Source organism: Piliocolobus tephrosceles, chromosome 14 (assembly GCF_002776525.5).
Source record: "Piliocolobus tephrosceles isolate RC106 chromosome 14, ASM277652v3, whole genome shotgun sequence".
Taxonomy (NCBI): domain Eukaryota; kingdom Metazoa; phylum Chordata; class Mammalia; order Primates; family Cercopithecidae; genus Piliocolobus; species Piliocolobus tephrosceles.
In genome coordinates this window covers 93,576,057-93,596,159 of record NC_045447.1, presented here as the reverse complement: position 1 = coordinate 93,596,159, position 20,103 = coordinate 93,576,057, and the positions used below count along the sequence as shown (strand labels likewise).

At 40.8% G+C, this 20,103-nt stretch overlaps 1 protein-coding gene across 12 annotated transcripts in view; it reads right to left on the bottom strand.

Moving 5' to 3' along the window:
* Nucleotides 1–20,103, bottom strand: part of LOC111543379 (transducin-like enhancer protein 4) — a 157,977-nt gene that overhangs the window by 21,587 nt on the left and 116,287 nt on the right. For 11 of the 12 annotated variants that reach the window (XM_023213339.1, XM_023213346.1, XM_023213347.1 and 8 more), the window contains 6 exons: nt 6,414–6,533; nt 5,369–5,422; nt 4,406–4,558; nt 3,058–3,190; nt 2,531–2,724; nt 1,601–1,677 (listed from right to left, as the gene is read on the bottom strand). In XM_023213339.1, the coding sequence (XP_023069107.1) occupies nt 1,601–1,677; nt 2,531–2,724; nt 3,058–3,190; nt 4,406–4,558; nt 5,369–5,422; nt 6,414–6,533 (731 nt within the window). Of the gene's footprint in view, nt 1–1,600; nt 1,678–2,530; nt 2,725–3,057; nt 3,191–4,088; nt 4,185–4,405; nt 4,559–5,368; nt 5,423–6,413; nt 6,534–20,103 lie in introns of all 12 variants that reach the window. The other variant, XM_023213350.1, reaches the window with a different exon arrangement.

Genomic DNA, 20,103 nt, shown 5'->3' with positions numbered 1-20,103 from the left:
CTGATATTCATACCTTCAACTCTCGAGGAACTCTAATTTGTCTTTTCTCCCCTATTAATCAGTCTAATATTTACCAAGCAACTTGGCTATGGAGCCAGCACTGTGTTTGATGCAACAAGGAAGGTTAGGGTAGAGTCTGTGGAGAAGTATTAACATGCTACAAAAGGAAGAACTGAGATTCGGATTCCTCAGATGGAAAGTAAAGAGAGGGTCTAGGTTAGGCAACACTGAAGGGATGTGGGGAGAAGAGGGCACGCAATTAACACCAGGGTGAAAACTAGGTGCCTGAGTGTGAGGGAGTGAATAAACAAGCAATGGGAGGTCCGAGAAGAGAGATCAGCAAATATCCGTTCCCTGAGCAAATCCACACTGTGAGCACCACTACGAACCAGGTACCATGCTAGGCAGTGAGACTACTTCTATAACTGAACAACAGAAACCTCTCTTCTGCGTTCATGGAACTTATAGGCAAGAGGGAGAGGCAGAAAATGGCTACAAATAAGCATTAGAAAGGTAGTAGAACAGGAGAGAATAATAGGGAGGAAGGGAGAGAGGGATAATAGGGCTGTCAGGGCAGAACGCTCTGACATAATGACATCTTAGATAACTAAATGAGACACTAAGCCACACAAAGTTTTGCAGGAAGAAGGACAGTAAGAACAAAATGCCTCAAGGCAGGCAAGCTAGCAGGGAAGCCTCTGGGAGAAGGGGCCTTGAGCTGCTACTGAGGGCCAGCTCTGGAGAGCCCTGGAGACTGGGGAGGCAGCACATATACGGCACGTGTAGTGACAGAGGGGATGCCCACGGACAGAGTGATGAGAATAAATGCACACACACAGGTGACTAACAAGGCCACGGAGGATCTGCGGGGGAGGCTTCCCAAAGGAGAGGAGAGAGAAAGCAGCCAGCTGGGATTTTAAAGAAAGAGCCAGTGCTACTTTATAGTAAAATCTTTGTTTCTGGGAAGATGAAGCCAATTAGCAGAGACAACTGTGACGAGGTAGTAATAAAAAGGTGCATCAGATTAAAATAAAGTATTTGGAATGAGATCTGGTGAGAGATCACAATGTACAAGAGGAGGCTAGAACTGGTATGTTGTGTTTTGTCTTTCCTAACTCAAGGAATCTGTGAATACAGAGGCTCCAGATGCCCAAAGCACAGTGTGAAGCCAACTGAGCAAGTCACCTTTTCTGAAAACAGAACTTAGCGTTAAGAGTGCCCTTATTTCCTTTCAGCTTTTGAAGTTTGGCATGTCTTTTCCCAACATATTCAAATTTTGAACATCCAGGTTTGCACATAATAATCAGACTTTTGGAACAAAGAATTGCCTTGAAATCCGCAACAGATGTAGAGAAGACCTGACTACTGGAGATGTTTCTGCAATTTGCATTTACATATTAAAGCTCAAAATTTTGCACTGCAAAACCCCACTTCATTACTTCTCTTCTTGTGCTAAGAGAAAATGAAAAATACCTTGCAAGGTAAAAAATACAAGTCATGGGAACTCCCCCAACACTGTCGAGTGGTCCTCAAAGTCTAAGGGGCCAGCAAGGGACCTGAGTTTGACACACAATGAGTAAAGAGGCAAAAAGGTACTCACGGTTTCCCTCCTGGAATGCCTGTCAGGTTTGGAGGTATTGCTGGCACACGCATGTGATGGTGTGGATCAAATCCCACCTATAATTTTTCCCAAGCAAACAACAAAAATAAGCACAGTTACATGCGACTTGTTTTATCCTTCTCAAAATCTATTCTAAAACCTGGGAGAATAGATCCTTAAAAAATAAGGTTTCAGAGATATATACATAAAAGTATTCACTGATGAAATGATAAAACGTTTAGGATTTAATGGTATCATACTTGAGGGTGGAACATAGATTAAAAAATTATACTAATGATTACTGAAGCTCATGGTAAAACCAAAGAGTCATTACATTCATTATACTATGTGATCTAATTCTGTGGGTCTGAAATTTCCAAAATTAGTATCATTTTGGAAAATTTAAAATTAGTATTCTTTTAAAAAGACATATAAAATAAAAAAGAAACTTCCTCACCTTACAAAAGAACATGGATCTCAAGATATAATTACATGTAGCTTCATTTATAAATACCCACAGATCTCTAAATACCTTAGATTATATAAATTAAATTAAAAAATACATAGGTCAGGCATGGTGGCTCATGCCTGTAATCCTAGCAATTTAGGAGATTGTGGCAGGCAGATCACATGAGGCCAGGAATTCCAGACCAGACTGGGCAACATGGTGAAACCCTGCCTCTATGGAAAATTTTAAAAATTAGCTGGGCATGGTGGTGCATGCTGTAGTCTGAGCTACTTGGGAGGCTGAGGTGGGAGGATCACTTAAGCCTGGGAGGCGGAGGCTGCAGTAAGCCAAGATCATGCCACTGCACTCCAGCCTGGGTGATAGAGTGAGACCCTGTCTCAATCAATCAAGCAATCAAGCAATCAATCAAGCATGACAATCCTGTGTGCTAAAATATTATTTTGTGAAGCTCACAAACGCACCACTGGTGATCTCCCATAGGCAGCAGCAGCAGCAGCGGCAGCGGCAGCTGCACTCATCTGAGGGGAGATGTTGTGGAGCCCAGCATAGGCAGCTCCAGGGCTGGTCAGCTCTCCGTTCATTCCAGCATGGGGCACGATCCCAAACGGAGTTGGATATGGACAGGGTACTGCCATTGGGGTCCTTAGGCTTGAGGCTGCAAACCAAAATGGATGGAAGAAAAATGAAGAACACAGGAAACAACAGTGAAGACATTTGTAAACATGTCAAAAAATAGAATCTATGGTTCAAATGAGCTTATTTTAATATTCTCAAAAGTCATTCAAGCCTTCAGAGTTCACTCATTCACTCTGTTCTACTGAACACTTACCATGTGCCAGACAAGGTTGGTCCCAGGTGCTCAGTTCAGGTTAAGTAACTTTGTCTAACAGCCATTCAGTGCTGGTCATTAGCACTTTTAATGTACTGTACTCTTTAAATTATTTAAAAACAAGCATAAAAATATAGAAAACACTTTTTTCTTACTAACCCAAAGGGTCAACTCCTGGTGGTTTTCCAGGTACAGGCCTCAATCCGGGAGTAGAGTTACTGCCTGGGGTGGGCGCATCAGTTCGTGGAGTAGGGGTATTGGACTTTGAAACGGGAGTAGTAGATTTTTCATTCTAATGAGATGAAATGACATGTACCAGCAATTAGAACATGGTTTTAACAATGACTTTAAACATTATAAAGGTAAAGAAAAGGAAGGGAGGAAAAAAAATGTAAGAGGTTCTTCAGCTTGGGCCTTGACTTTCATTAATAGAAACGTTAACAAAGAAACAAAAGAATTCCTTGAGACTGCAGACCTAACATTTGGGAAGACATAAACTAAAGCTGAATTTAGAAGAGAGTAGCTCATTTCTAGGAAATTGGTCTGAGTCAGATGAGGCTCACAAACCAGGATGTCCTAACTGTGGCCACTTGCTGGTGGCTTTGGTGAAGACTGGGGTAACTTTGGGCTCCTGGCAGAATGTTCACGTCATAAGAGGCTTCCTGGTGAACAGGTCATATTAGAAAACAGATCCAAGTCTGAACTGTCATAGAGACTAAGCAGAGAGCAGGTGCCATTAAAAGAATGCCAGAAGGCCAAGAGAAAATAAAATAAAATTTAAAAAACCCAACAATCTAGCCCTCTGTCGGACATATTCCCCCTAATTTGCAGAGCAACTGAGGAATTTCCTTTCCTTTAGCTGTGAATTCCGGAGGTTATTAGAAAACTGAATTTGTCTTTTTATTCTTTAAATGTTATGTTACAAGGAAATAACTGGTGAGGAAAAAAGACACGCCACACAAAATTGCAATTAACTACACAGCCACAGAAGAATAGGGTGCAGGGAGATTATCCTGATGGGTGAGCAGTTCATTTTTGCATTTGTGATTTGTGATGTGAGTCAAGGTAGACTTTTGTAAATGACAGATTACTTTTTAGATAGGAAGGGAAAATTATTGCAGTCATATGTAGTTTGGTAATTCAAACAAAGCTAGCAACAAAATCACATTCAAGCCCCAAACTAAATTTACCATAAACCACAGGCGACAAAACCATCTCTGTAACCCCAGTGTGCATTTTTCATCTTCGCTAAGACGTGTTTCACTCAATTTCCCCATATCCCTCTTCTATCCTTGCAAAAAGAATCACAAAATAAACACTCATCACCAACAAGTTAGTAAACTTATTCTGCTCTACATACTTTTGCCAATTAAACTTAAATACTGAACATATATATACACTTGGAAATAAAAGCCCTGTAAAAAATGTGAGAAATATAAAGATAAAAACATCAAGTTCAAACATCAAATTGGCAGAGGCCACAGAGAGATGGTAAGGAGCTACTTACAAGGCTAAGTTCTTTGGATTTGGAGGAGGGAGTACTGCTGGAAGATGCAATAGAGGCTGGACTAATTGGGGCATCTTTCTTGAGCAGGCGTGTCTTGTCCAGGCCATTCTCTCTCGGGGAATGTGCTGGGCTCCCTCGAGGGGAAGATGGATCCTACAAAGGAACATCATGGATAGTAATGCAAGCACAGCCCATTTACAACGCTGGGGTTGTTGGGTGTGGACATTTCTAGCCAAAAACATTTAATGCATGCTTAGAAGCACAAATGTGTTAGAACAGATAACAATACTCACTGAAACTACTAACGAAAATATTCAGTATTGAGGGCCCCCAAATTATAGTATTTATAGCACTTATTTAAAATCCAAAGAAAAATCAAAACCCCACCCATCTGCCAATTGCATGTCAATAAGACCTGCAGGCTGACCACAGAGATCTGGTGTGCCTTCACTGCGGTAGAGAAAGACACTTTACTCTTAATAGAAAAGAACAGCGACAAGAAAAAAGAAAAGATCAATAACATAAAATCAGTAGTATATAATTGTTATGTAAGTAAAAAGTGGGTCCCTTTAGAAATCAAGAATATGTTTTGGGTGGGGTGCAGTGGCTCACACCTGTAATTAATTCTAGCCCAGGAGTTTGAGCCCAGCCTAGGTAACATAATGAGACCTCATCTCCACAAAAAATTTAAATATTCGCCAGGCATGGTGGCGTGTGCCTGTAGTTCCAGCTACTCGGGAGGCTGAGCAGGGAGAATCACTTTAGCGTAGGAGTTCAAGGCTGCGGTGAACTGTGGTCGCAATACTGTACTTTAGCCTGGGCAACAGAACAGGACCCTGCCTCAAACAACAACAACAACAACAAAATGACAAATCTCAAAATATTTTGGATACTAATTGTTCAAACAACTAGTCTTTGATATGGCTGGACAAGAACAGAAAATTAAAGTAGCCACTAACATACCTCATTGGAAACGTCAACCACCAAGTTGTCATCACTTTTTTCACCATCGCTGTCCTGCATTGACAAGTGAGAAGCATTATCTTCTCCCCCCAACAAAATATACCACATTTACCCTAAGTAAGTCCAGACTAATTCCTCAGATCATATAAAGATGAGCTGTACCAAACAGTGTTAAATACTTGACAATGTCCTATTTTCTTTAATCCTCATGATGATGCTATGAAGGTGGGTAATATGATTATATTCTTTAGATTATGAGACTGATGCACTGCCCACTGCACCAACAGGGTGACCTGATTATATTTTTCAGTTTACAAAACTGAAGCTGATGGTTGGCTTATTACTCTAGAGTAGAGGCTGCAAACCGACAAGCCCAGGCTAAATCCAACCTACACACAGGTGTGGTCTGGTTTGTCAGTATTTTAAAAAACTGCATATTGGGAGGTAAAAATCCAGATTTTCAGCTTTTCATGAGGCCTGAAGCCCTGTAGGACACGAGCAGGGAAGCAGAGCAGGGGCCGCCGCCTCCACACTGCTCCATCCAGCTTGCTCCCGGCTTTCACTCCTGTGACCTGCCCAGCCACTAGAGGAAAATGAGCTTCATTCCAGGCTAGGGATGATCTTGGATGACTCTCCATGTTTTATTCCACAATATTTGGTATATCCTTCAGCACATGAATCCCTAGGCATTTAAACACATTTTTTATGATTTTATATTTTTTCCTTAACAATTCTAGCTAACCACAGAAAATCCAACCACTCTGAAATAAATGGCGAAGCAAATACACCTATAGAAACAATAATATGGATCATTCAGGTCTTCTGTTAGCTGCCCAAAAGAAGCATTCTGTCCTCACATGCACCTGTACACACACAGGACTTCACCTAGCCAATGGCTACAGAGCTATAAATGCAACAAATGTTTTTTGTCTCCTAAAGGATGTTATCCTGTGTTCCTGTGTTGGCTGGAAACAGTCAAAGGGTAAAATGGCTGCAGATAAAAAGGCAAGCTGGCCTCCCCTAAAGCAAAGGTGAATGAACTTACATAACGAGCTGCAATTTCCTTTTCTTCAGTTTTCTGTTTTTTGCTCTCTGAGGAGTAGTCTGTGGAGTTTCTGTGCTTCTCAGCACCTCGGAAACTGGCTGATGGGGATACTGAAGAGCTCTGGAATTAGAAGGAGAGGAAGCATGGTTGAGAAATTATCATCCATTTAGTCGAGTGATTTTTAAGTCACTTGAGACTTTCTTTTCTTTTTGTTCTTTAGTATATACTTGCAAAGCTGTTCAGAGGAAACAGGAGAGAGCAGAGAAGACGAAAGGAGGAAAACAGGGATCTAAAGGGAAAGACAAGTAGCAAAAGACAAGGGGAAAGATAATGGGAAAGAAAGAAGAAGAGAGAAGACGCAGAGAGATGGGACAGAAGGAGGAGAGGAATTAAAAAGGGTGGCAGGAGTTAGTGTCAACTCAAAACAGAGAATGGGTTGGGTTTTACGGATATATTGTACTGTTGAAGTGCCTTTAGAAAGTTGGGAAAGGGGCTGGGCATGGTGGCTCACACCTGTAATCCCAGTACTTTGGGAGGCTAAGGTGGGTAGATCACGAGGTCAGGAGGTGGAGACCATCCTGGCCAACATGGTGAAATCCCGTCGTTATGGAAAAGACAAAACAAATTAGCCAGGCGTGGTGGCGGGCGCCTGTAGTCCCAGCTACTCAGGAGGCTGAGGCAGGAGAACTGCTTGAACCCAGGAGGCAGATGCTGCAGTGAGCCGAGATGGCGCCACTGCACTCCAGCCTGGGCGACAGAGTGAGACTCTGTCTCGCAAAAAGAGAAAGAAAGAAAGTTGGGAAAAGAAGCATATATGAGAAAAAAGGGAAAGAGAAAAATCAGGCTTTTTTAAAAAATTTATTTTATTTTTTTAAAGTTTGCTGGCTAATGGGAAGCCAGCATTTCAAGCTTCTACAGAGAAACTATAAAGCAGAGCTTTTAAGAGGTAGTAAGTCAATGAAAAAAAGGGGGGGGGGGAAGTAATTTTGGGGGATTTGAACAAGCAAAGATGGTGGTCATGTGACATATAGGTCATATTTATGAAATTTTGCTCAGCGCCACATACTAGGGCTTGGAAGATGCAGAGTGGCAGGAAAAACACCACCTGCAAAAAATGCATATTATTCCTTTCTCACTCCTATGGTTTTCATGAATCCACTCCTTTTAATGTCTGGAAACCTAGCAATGCCGCTGGGGCCAGGGAATGGAGAAAGATCCTCCACGCCTCTTGGGATTACACTTAGGCTCAGCCTGTATGCTCCATCTCCGCTTTCAAGGAGCTCGCAACTGGAGAAGTCTCCTACACACGCACGAGAAGGGAATGACTCTATCTGCCATGAAGGTCAGGTGGTTACTGGGCACATTTAGATAATATGAGAGCTTAAAATCATGGAAGAAGCAGTGAGAAAAGTGCCAATGAAAACTGGATCTAATCTTAACAATTACCTAGTGCCTATGCTTCATACAGACCAAAGAAAAGATCTAAACGCAGGCGAGGTGGGAGAGTGGGAGCTGGGCTGAGGGTTGTGCTATCCTGCTGAGTGGTGAATGGCAAAAACCTGAGTAGCACAGTCCCTTGGCAGGGCACCAGGGCAGGGCTCCCAACTGTGAATGACCCTCACCCAGGGTAAGAAAGGGCTGATCTTGGAGGGTAGTAGAAAGAATATCTGAAAATCTCTATGGAAAAAAAGTTATAGGAAAAACAATGACCACTGGAACGTCTCTGTCTGGCATGCAAATCAATTCAGAAAACTGGCCGGGAAGGCTCTTCCTCATTTACAAATTCATTTCACGTAAGACTCTTTGAACTTTTTTTTTTTTTTTTTTTTGCTTTAAGTCTGTTGGTAATAACTAACATTTATAAAAACGTACAACATTTACGAGGGCCTTTTAATTAACTATGGGAGAAAGTGTGTTATCCAGAACTTTTGGGTCTATGTTCCATTGTATTTCCACTGAGCCATAATGTCACAGTTTCTTTTGTGGCACTTCTGAACTTTCAAAGCACATTGTTAGAAGACGGATAGGCCTTCTTCATACCTGTGGTGATGGCAACTCTATTACGAGCTCATAGGTGTGCAGGTGGGAGTTTGGTGGGGGAGAGAGATGGGACCAGTGAGTGCATACCCACTGGGAGGGGCTGGGGACCTCTAAATCCTTCCCTGCTGTGCCAGCCCCTCTTGAGGTTTTATATGAATACTCTATCCCTATCAAACATTCAACTTTAAGCTTAGTGGCAGAAAAGACTGCAGGCATTGTTCAGTAAGGCTGAAGATTGACACAGAACATTACGAGCCAAAAGATTTTTTAAAGTGGACTACTTCTTGACTTTTGTGTATCTCTGCTGAGTTCCAAACCTCACTCCCAAGCCATGAGACTTGGGTCAACACTTCTTCTTTGCTTTCACACAACTCAGTGCAATCAGCAGGTTTTCATGACCACCGAAACCATGCATGCAACCATCACCTGTGGGTTACTATCTACCTTACTTCATGCCTCAATCCCATTTCTAGTTTTCCCCTCTCCACTCTATCTACCTCACTCCTGGAATCATACTACCCAAAGAGAGGTTCAGCCTGTTCTTACTCCTTTTTTAAAAGGACAGTTTCCTACTGTTCACAGGGGGAAAAAATGCCAAATTTCTGAGTATGGCTGTTTTCCAAAGTCTTCACTCCACACCCCAATCCAGAGTCCTGGCCTTGCATCCTACCATCAGCACTATAAGCCAGTGTTCCCCTGGGCTCTGTGTATGTTCGTTACATCTGTAGCCTTTTTTCCTGGCTTATGGCAATGCCTATTTTCTCAAGATCTGTCTTTTGAAATCCCCCACTATCCTTAAGAATCAGCTCTAATGTCACTTTTCAAAGCTTCCTCAGATGCTGCCAGGCGGAATTAATCATTCATTCCTCTTTGTTCCCTTAACATTTTGTTCCTCCGATGAGTAAAGCACCCACAATAAATTTATTGCTGTGTTTACAAGGCCACTTCCCACTTCAGGCTGTGGGCTCCCTGAGGGTGGGGGCACCTAGCAGCACGAGCAAAAGAGAACTGCCCAGAAATATTTCTAACACAAATGGCTGAACATCCCCTCTGCATGCCTCAATCTCACTCCAAATCTCTTATGATACATTTCTTTTCTGAGCATCACTAGGATGAACAATTCCACGGGAGACCATTCACTAGAGTAAGATTTGTGTAGTGGTGCCCCTGAAACAGGTAATATGGCAATTCAGCCCCTTCCTCACCTTTGCTACTTTACCTACCCTTTAGAAGCACTAAATCTGGCTAATCTGATATTTCACAAAAAGAAGAAAAGTAGAGTGTATGTATCTTTTATTAATAATTCTCTGAGCATTCAGATTCTGCTATATTCTATTGAAAGTTGTTTCCACATTAAGAGGAAAAATTTCTAAACAAAACAATTTCTTAAAAATACTAAAAGGTGATGCCTATTGAGATTTTTTTGTTCATTTGTTGGCTTATATGTACAATCAAATACTTTATATTTTTCTTAAGCTAGCTGTTTCTGGTTGTGCAGGCAGCGTTATATTTTTGAATTTGTAGAACAGAGTTACATGTTGGAGTTTCCTGGTAGAATGATAAAGTAGTTAATTATCACTAGCATTTAAAGGTTAAGCTGCACAATGGGCACCGGGGCAATCAGCAATGTTCTAATAACATAATTACTCTGGAATCAAATTGGACTTGGCACAGACTCTCATCATGAATCTTGTAAGTCCACCATTCTGCCACACGAATGCCACTTGGATCTTTGCTAGGAATGTGAATAAGAGGAATTAAATAAATACCGATAAAGTCATGCTTTTACTAGAAAAGCTTTTTTATTTCTCTATTATTATTTTAAAAGCTCAATTTAGATATTTCTCAAGCTTACCACGTAACTTACTGAAGCTGCATTGTGACCCTATAAATCTACAAATTTAGAAGGATTAAACACAAGTCTTTCTCACTACAGTCTGAGCGTATGTGTGTGTGTGTGTGTGTGTATCTCAGCAAATCTGTTATGATTGGAGAGTCACAGTCAGAAGCAATGGCTGATCCAGAGAAAGCAAAATACTCTGAATGTGAATGTTTAGTAAAGCTCTGGATTTTAAAAGTAAACACTTATACTGGGATATTTAAAAAGAACAGGGTAGATCTGTTTAAAAAAAAAAAGCAGGAAAACAAGGAGAAATCAAGAGGAAAATAATAAAGGATTAAAAGACTTATTACATGGAAACCCCAATTGCTTTGGCAGCAAAAGGTAAGCTTTAGAAAGCTATTGCTAACATCACAAATCAGGTTCTAATTTCACTATGAGAAGACTCTAGTTCCTAGTTTAAAGTCCACCCCAGACTTTACTAAGGCTATTGACCAAGTCAGATGGAAAACTGACACGTTCAGCATCTTGAAAGGGATGGCCCCACCCCTCCACCTTTACTCCTCTGCCACTTCAAGATCAAAGATGACAATTGTATGTGAAAGACTTCTATAAAGTAACTCCCCCCCAAAAGAAGATGCTGTTGTTATAATTAGCTAATTTTAATAACAGGGAGCACAGATTTTAATAGCAGGCAAGAGCATCTCTCTGGAGTCAGACTGCCTGGTGTGAGTCTAGAGTCTTCACTTAATAGCTGTGTAGCCGTAAGGGATGTTGCTTATTCTTAGTCTCTCTTCAGTCTGAGGGTAACAACACACCATCCTCAGCCCCACAAGGCTGCTCTGAGGACCAAGAAAAATAATCCACATAAAGTACAATGTGCAGTTCCAGGCACATAGCCCAGCCCCTCAACAGTGCAACTTAGTCCCATCACTGTATACTGGACTCCAGTTGATTCTACTTACTTTAGAGATTGGGATGGTGACCTAGTGTGGATCTTCTATTTTAAACCTTATGTTAGGTCTTTTGTAGACATTTGTGTAGCACTTCCCCCAGCATAGATATTCTGATGCACTGTAATTATAGGGTTTTAATATGCTACTATTCACCAAAGCTCTTCTCCTTTCAACAATCACAATAAGGTTTTGGTTCAACACTGCACAGAGGCAAGACTGCAAATACTATCTCTACAATGGACTTTCTAATTTGATTTCTAATGCACACCATGCCCATTTTGCTTTCCATTCACGTAGGTGCAGTGCTTAGACTTCCCTGCCCATAGAGGATAACAACCAGAAAGAACATGCTAAAGGTCACATGGACAACCATGATCAAGAAGCCTAAAACTCATTCGTTACGGCTTGTTTGCTCATCAGCTATGGCCTTCAAAAATCCTATCCACATGGTACCAAAGGGTAAATCAGTTTGCAAACAGATAAACGGGATAATGAGGAGTCAGAAGGCACCATTAAAATCTATCAAGGGTAACTGCAAGTCCTGGTTTGTCCTTTCTACACCTGTTGTCCAGACTTCCCTTCACTCTCAAAAACGGCCAAGTTTAGATGATAAATTATAGTTACTCTAACTATAGTTCAGTCACTATAGAATTCTCAAACATTAATTGGAGTCAGGGACAATTCAAGTTGAGTTTGTTTTTGGTGATGGGGACAGCGCTGGGGGCACAGAGACAGAAAGCTGAAGACAGCCCCTGTAGATCCTTTACTGATGCCATAACCAAAGTCCTCAATCATATTTCCCTCTGCAACCCGTTTGAAAAGCAAAAGACCCATGTCAAAAATAAAAATGGACACTGGTGACTCCATAGTCATCAATCATCCAAAGAATTGATCATGTTCACCAGACCTTAAAGCACTGTATTTCTGTATTTTAGAACTACTTTGAGTAAGTTTGGAAAGTAGTATCCTGAATAAACCTAGGTACATCAAACTGCTGTAGCACCATAACCCAGCTAGTTTCTGCTTGGATTTTATTGTACAGAATTACACAAAATGTTTATTTTCCTATTCACTGAGCTCTTTATAACTGATAAAACATTTTAACATATTGTTTTCTCATTTACAGGGAAACCACCAGGATATATAAGAGGAAATAATCCTCAATTGGGAAAAAGTAAATATAAAACCTTTAAAATGAAAAGTATTTGATCAAAATGCACAAGTCTCACATAATAACATATAACGCATGTAAATTTATGTAAATGAACTTAAAATTTATAGCATGCGAGTGGTAAAAAACTTGAATATAGCAGAGCTCTGACTGACCCAGTCACTGGTGTCAGTTTACTGCTCATCACAGTAAGAAGTTTTTTTTTTATAACCTGCTTGATTAAGGAAGTCATTAAAAGCACAATCTGTATAAAACTCTCACAGAACTTGCTTTTTTCAAATTAACATAAATCAAAACTCACCTTCAAAAGTGACTGGGACTTTCTAAAGACCTGCCCTTGTTAAAAGAAGATTTAATATAATCTCCATATAAAGTAATGAGTCTATTCTTAACAAATGTTTCACCTTCTATAACATTTCATGAACAATATATTCTTTAAAATGTTCTATTGTTGTTTTTATCTCTGCTTCTCTCTTGGTAAGAGAAACCTGGATCAAGGTAAATCTCTTTCGCAGGTAATCAAAATATTACCAAACCAGAGGAACCAACAGTCAGAAGAATAACTGAGAAGAGAGGTAGTTGTCCACAACGGTTATGCTATAGGTATAAAAGTCAGACAGCCTTCGGTTCAAGACCAGGCTATAACGCTTGCTATGTGACCTTGGGAAAATTAATGAACCTCTTTAAGCTTCCATTTCTCTAGTAGGTAAGATGAGGGTGTTAGCAGCACTTCCTTGTAAGTTGCCATAAGGATAAAGAAGAATTCAACCTAGCATCTAGTAAGCTATTCCCTTTCGGCAAATGTGGAAACAGCCGCGTAATTTGTCTACTTATGGACTCATTCAGCAAGTAGTCAACACGGTAAGTACAGAAACACATGAAATGTCTTGAATAAAATATTAATACACACCTTGAAGAATGAAATATATATTTTGTTTTTCAGTAGAGCTCCTTAGTCAAAATACTTAGGATATAAAAGTCTTATGTTTTTTTTTCTTCATGTGTTGTAGAAAATACAGCACTTCAACATTCATTCTTTCATGTTCTGTTTTCATGGTCTCAGCATTATGTATTACTTGGTCAGTATAAAATGCCCTAATAATTTATAAGGTATCAATAAAATTGATTTTAAATTAGAACATTATCTTAATGTCCTCTCGGGGTTTCTTCACTGTTGCTTCCTCTTCCTGGAATAAAGCTGTTGGCTCCACCCCAGAAATGTCATTAAACACAATGACTTCAGCTGACAAACTGAGCTGCTGGGACACGATGCTTTGACGCCGAAGACACAGGGTTGATTCTGATGTAGGGAGCTTAGCTGCCCTCTCTTGAAAGCTAGTCTGCATGTGGTACAAGTGTTGGGCCACACAAGGAAACAAGTGGATGAATGAGCTGGAACAAGTATAACCCCTCACCACTGAGGGAGAGAAGAATCCAAAGTACAAGCTGAATTAATCAAGTAATCCCTTTCCTGATCATTAGAGATGGCACAGTATTAACCGTCTATCAGAAATTATAATAAAAATTGCCAAGTGCATACAACTTTGTATTGTGTTCATCGTTTCAACTACCTATCACCTCAAAGTCATTTCACGCTTTTCAATCCAATGGACCTCCTCAAAGTTTGCAAAGTCTAATGTTCCTGCCTGCATTTGTTCTCCAGCAAGAATACTCTGCTCTCCTTAACACAGATTCTGTGAATCTTGTATGCCAACTCTGTGTAAATTACAGTCACATGCACTGGCCACTTTCTTCTGGGATTATTTTTTTCAGTATATGACCTATAAAACATATCCTAAACCATTCATTCACCTACTGCCTTATAACCAACGTTACTTAAGTCCCACTGGCAAATCTCACGTGGTACATGAGTTTGAATGCCCTAAAAACAAAAGTGGGAGGGCTGGCAAAAATCTCTTTCCTGGATGTTCATGGAAGGTGCACTGGCTTTATACCTATTTCTGTACTGTGCTCTGTTTTTGAATGAAAATATCAACACAATCATAACAGCTGCTTTGACAAAGCTGAAGTAGGGTAGCAGCTCAGAGAAATAAGTTACTAAGCTTTAGGACTTGGCAAGCTGTATCTTAACGGATCACTATCTTCATTTTAGTAACTATTAACATTTATTAGAAAAGAAAGTCTTTTCACATTGCTACTTTTTTTTCAATAAACTGCTTTAATCTATTTGAAAGGCTACGCTTTTTTTCCCAAAGAGTGTTAACTCCACAGATTCTCATATATATTCTTATGTATTATGTATGCAAATATACTTTATACAACATCTGAGGGTAATACGACAGGAACAAAGAAATGACAATACATCAATTTAAAGGAAGGCTGCCTAGTAAGTTTTAAGGTCGCTAATAAGGAACTCCTGGTCTTCATATCACCACAAAATGGCTAAACAGTTTTCAATGATTGCTTAACTGACTGGTCTTAAGGGCCTTCATGAAAATATTAAAGTAAGTTATTCTTTAGAGTGGCGCTGACAGACAGAAATATAATGTGAACCACCTATGTATTTTACACTTTTCAGATAGTCAGATTTTTAAAACATGTTTTACAGTAAAATTAATTTTGGTCATCTATTTAATCCAATACTTCAAAAAATACCATGTCAATACACATACTAATATGAAAATTATGTGGCATTTTACATTCTTTTTTTAGTACTAAGTCTTCAAAATCTGATGTGCATTTTATACTGACGACAGTACATCTCAATTTGGACTGGCCACATTGCTGCTACTGAAAAGCCACATGTGGCTTGTGGTTACCAGGTCAGACAACACAGGTCTACAAGTTCTCAGAGTCCCAACAGAAATCAACACCCATTAAAACAAACGTCTCGCACTTGTTATAAGTAGCAGGTGTCATCTAGCCCCTGCCTACCTTCTTCAATCTGATCTGAAAATTTCCTTCTCAGAGCACTGGACAACCCAAACGTTTTCATCCTTCAGAGCCTTTGTGCAGACTTCTGCCAAGAACTCCCTTTCCCAGCCTGAGTGGCTAGCATCTTTTCATCTTTTATGTCTCAGCTTAGATGTCACATCTTTGGAAAGGTCTTATCTGTAATGCTATCCAAGGAGCTCCCTCCAGCCGGTCTCTAACACAGCCCCTTATGTGCTTCCTTCCTGGCACTGTGACTGTGGCTGTTCTTCTGATTATTTATCTCATCTACTTGACTAGAAGTTCCACGAAGGCAAGGACCACGCCTGTTTTGATCACCACGAAAATCCAGGACTTTGGTGTTTTAATTGACAGCTGCTGAACAAATGAAGGGGCAGAAAACTTGGTTCTGCTCATGGATGCTTCATGTTACCATATTATTTTCATTATATTAAGATAGGAGATTATACATTCCTAAAGGTCATGCACTATTGTGTCTTATTTCTTTGCATCCTCAGTGCTTAATATAATGCCTGTAATAGAAGAGGAGTAGTGTGTGTGTGTGTGTGTGTGTGTGTGTGTGTGTGAGATATGCGTGTGTAGGCACACCAAAAGAGGGAGGCAGCCTTCAAAAATAGTAATTTTGAAAGTAATAGGGTGACAAGATAATTTTCAGAACTATGTTGAAAAGACAGTTAAAGCTGGTGCCTTTTCACTGCTGCTCTCCTCACCAAACAAGGATGTAGGCCCCTCCTGCAAAGTCAGTGCCCAGCCCTGGCCTCTGGGTGGGCATGCAATGAATATTCATTGTTGGACAAATGTAAGAAGGCCATCTTTTTAAAAATTCTAATAGAAATTAATGTTTCCTATAAGAAAGAAAGTTTTCAACAGGTTATCCCTTTCCTTGTCTCTCATCACACACTCCTCAGTTGTCTGTGACCACAGGGAAACAAATCTTACTTAAGTCTGACCACTGAACAGACAGGATTTAAAGGAACCCTGCCTGACAGACTCAGGGAAGAATGCAGGCATCAGCAGTTTTTCTGTGCTGCTCATTTAGAGAACAGTGACCCTGGGGAGCTCCTTGAAATGTTTATCCCCCAAGGAGGTATGTGGTAAAAGGAAAAACATCCTTAGTCCTCCCCTTGCTTTTTTTTTTCTGGGTAGGAAGTCACTACAAACAGACGATGAAAGAAAAAGCCAAATATAAGGCAGACAGATACAATACTTATTTTTTAAGGAAGAGCTTTATATTGGTTAATATTTCAGTCATAGATGACTACCTGGTGCTTTATGTAAATTTTTATTATGTAAAGCAACATAAAGCATTATTAGTATCAGTTGTGACTGATAGTGACTTCAGTATGCTGAGGAATGAAAACAAATGAGACATAGATGCTTAAGAGATACAATTTCAGTTCATTCTACAGAAATGATTTCAAGCTTTCATATGACAAGAAGATCTAAAGATGCAGGTGACTTTGAGGAAACATAAAAAACACTGGAAGAACAGGTTGATTCACCAAGCATGTGCCAGAATTACTCTGGTCTAACCAGGCAAAAGCACTCCACTAACCAGTGCTGAAATGTTGAAAGGTAAGTCAAGTTGTGATCTAATCTCTCACCCTCCCCCTTCCAAGGATCACATGTCAGAGAGCTAAATTACAAGGGACTGATGAAAAATATCTTAGCCCCACTCTACTTGCCATTTCAGACAACTGTGAGTCCTGCCTGGTCCATCGCTCCTGCTTCTCTGACCTTTCCCTCTCCCTTTTCCTCCTTCCATTTGCTTCTCTCTTTTCCATTCTCCACACTCCCCCCTCCGCCCTTGCCCTGCCAGCAATACCTCTGTCAATACTCTGTCTTGCTGGTGGCACTGTGGGCTAAAGAGGTTGTTGACCCTTATTCTAACATGTCCTTTTAGGTTAATTACTTTTGTATACTCGGTGTACCCAGTGACATTTAATCACTACAGCGCTACTCAGTAAACAGAAATGAATGGAGCCAACTGCAATTTGGCATCAAGCTAAATGGTGCAGTAATAGCAGCATGCTGAAAATGGACTGCAAGAAAATACTCTCACTCACCACACAGAGAAATGAGGTGAATGCCATTCGATCAATCACTATTTTATTAAAAAGAAAGAATGCTAGCTCAGTGGTGCGTTTTTGCTATTTAATACTAAATATGGCTCGAAGGACATGATGCACTTTTTAATGCAAGGACAATTCATAAGTGTTTGCTAAACGAATGAAGATCAAAATAACTCAAAGCAGAGGTACTTTTGTGGTCGAGATTGTCTCTCTCTTTCCACGCATGCACATGTGTGGCATGTGTGCATGCATGTCCCACCACAGGACAGCTCTCTGCTAACACAGCCAACAGTCTGCTATCTGGCAAGTCTTATGGTTTGTAAGCTTCCAGGGTATAGTAATCGAAATGCAGAAGATCCCACAACCTAATGTGTGCAAGAAAGTACCCAGGAGCATGGGATTAATCAAATGTCATGTCATAGACATTTGAGCCACTGACAACATCTCTAAAACAGACACCCACTGACCTTCCTCCACTGAGAATAGAGAGCAGATGGGAGAGGTTATTAGCAGCCTTGACAGGGCCAGCCAGACCACAGAGGTTGGGTGGGGGAGATTCTGCCTAAGGGTTTTCAATGCTAGCAGGTAGATGGACAAATGAGTCTTTATTCCTCTATCTGAAGAATAATAACGACTTCACAAGGAGAGATTTATGTTGTAATACCAGAAGAATCCTGCGACATAAGCTGAATAGCTATTCTGTGTTGGTAATGTTGTAGACATTGGAAACACAACAGTGAAAAAGGCACCAGCTTTACAGCCAGCACTGAGATTAGAGAATAGAGTCTAAAGGGAAGGGAAGGGAACACACGTGCGCTCATGAGGTTTCAATCCTCAGCTCCAGCATTTATCAACTGCGTGACTCCCAGCAAGTTAACCCCTTGGGGCTTTGTCATACCTGTGAAATGGAGATAAGGATATTTCGCCCACAGGATTGTCACTGCTATAGTCTGAATGTCTGTGTCCCATCAAAAGTCATACCGTGAAACCTAACCCTCGAGGTGATGGTATTCGGAGGTTGTGCCTTTAAGAAGTGATTGAGTCAGGAGGGTAGAGCCTCAGGAATAGGATTAGTACCCTTATAAAACAGGCCTAGAGAAGCTCCTCTGCCCCTTTCACCACGTAAGGACAGCAAGAAGGCATCATTTATGAATCAGGCACTCATCAAGCATCTAACAGACGCTCCTTGTTTTTAGACTTCCCAGCCCCCAGAACTGTGAGAAATAAATTTCTATTTAAGCTACCCAGTTTATGGTAGTTTATCATAGCAACCCGAACAAACTAAGATAGTCATGACAATTAAATGAGATAACTACATGAAGTGGAGGCATACCACCCTTCCTTTCATGTTGGTTTCTGGAATCTGTCCTAAAAGCCAATGGCCAAGTCTCTGCCAGCAAACCAATCTGGGCAGCAGAAGGCCTGGAGAGCCACTGTGGATGTCTCCTCTAAGCCTTTGAAAGACGGTAATGGACATTTTTTCAAGCCTCCGGACTCTGGGGAAAAGCCACTCCACTTCTCCACAGTCAAAATTTCAGACAGCACATTCTCACGTCTGGGTATCTTCCTGCCCTCTTGGATTAGCATTCTCTTCAGAAGTTGTGCTCTTCCTCCGACTTGCGGAATTCATGTCAAATGTGCTTTCCAGGGCAACCTTGAGTTACAATGCTAAGTGAAGATCAGACTTGTATCCTTGACTTCACTGGAATTTGACAAATGACTCTAAAGTGCACTAAAGTGAGTGGGGCCTCAAAACTAACATGGAGGAGGGGGGCATGCAGACACATAATCCCTTATTAATAACAAAGCACGAGGGTTATTATGTTGAGTACTCACTATTTGCCAGACATTCTGCTGGGTCCTAAGGCACTAGAAATACAATTAAGAGGGCGAATGGGTGTCCTGTTCTCACAGAGCACCGGTTTTAGTTAAGGGACATTAAAAATCAAGTAAAACAAGCTGCTAATAACATTAATAAAAAATAAAATAAATGCGAATGACAATGTGTTACAAAGGACATAAGATGCTGAGACTGAGAATAACTAGCGGCCAGGTGGTCAGGAAAGGCTTCTGCAAAAAGATGACATTCTGGCTGACACCTGAAGCAAAAGCTGGAGCCAGCCCTGCTGACAGCCAGAAGACTGTTCTAGAAAGAAGGAATAACATATGCATAGCGCTGAAGAAGAGGAAAGCTGGCAGTGGCACTGGAGCACACAGGAGGGCTGGGTGCTGACATGGAGGAAGCAGGTGAGAGAGCACAGAAGGACAATGCTGGGAGAAAGGGAGTCCAGAGTGTGTCGGCCCAGCACACGGTGAGGTCCGTTTTTTATTCTAAGGGCCACTGGAGGGGACTGTTGAGATGACACACAAATCCTAAAAATCATTCAGAGAGGAGGCTAGAATCACAGAATTTTTAAAGCCCTTAAGAAAAGATTACATTGCCTACTGCCATCCTTTGCAATTAAAAACAACACTAAGTGTATAATATAAACCTTCCGTGTATGCTAAAATTAAAGAGTAGAATTCTGGTTTCAAGATTTTGAATCAGACTGTCAAAGCTCAGTTTTTACCACTTCTGGTGCCCCTACTTTACTCATGTTGTTTGTGTGGGCTAAAGTGGACCTGGCAGGTAATAGAGCCTTGGAGGGGAAACAGGGGGCCAGTAAGGAGCTGTTGCTGTGGTCCAGGGGGAAATGCT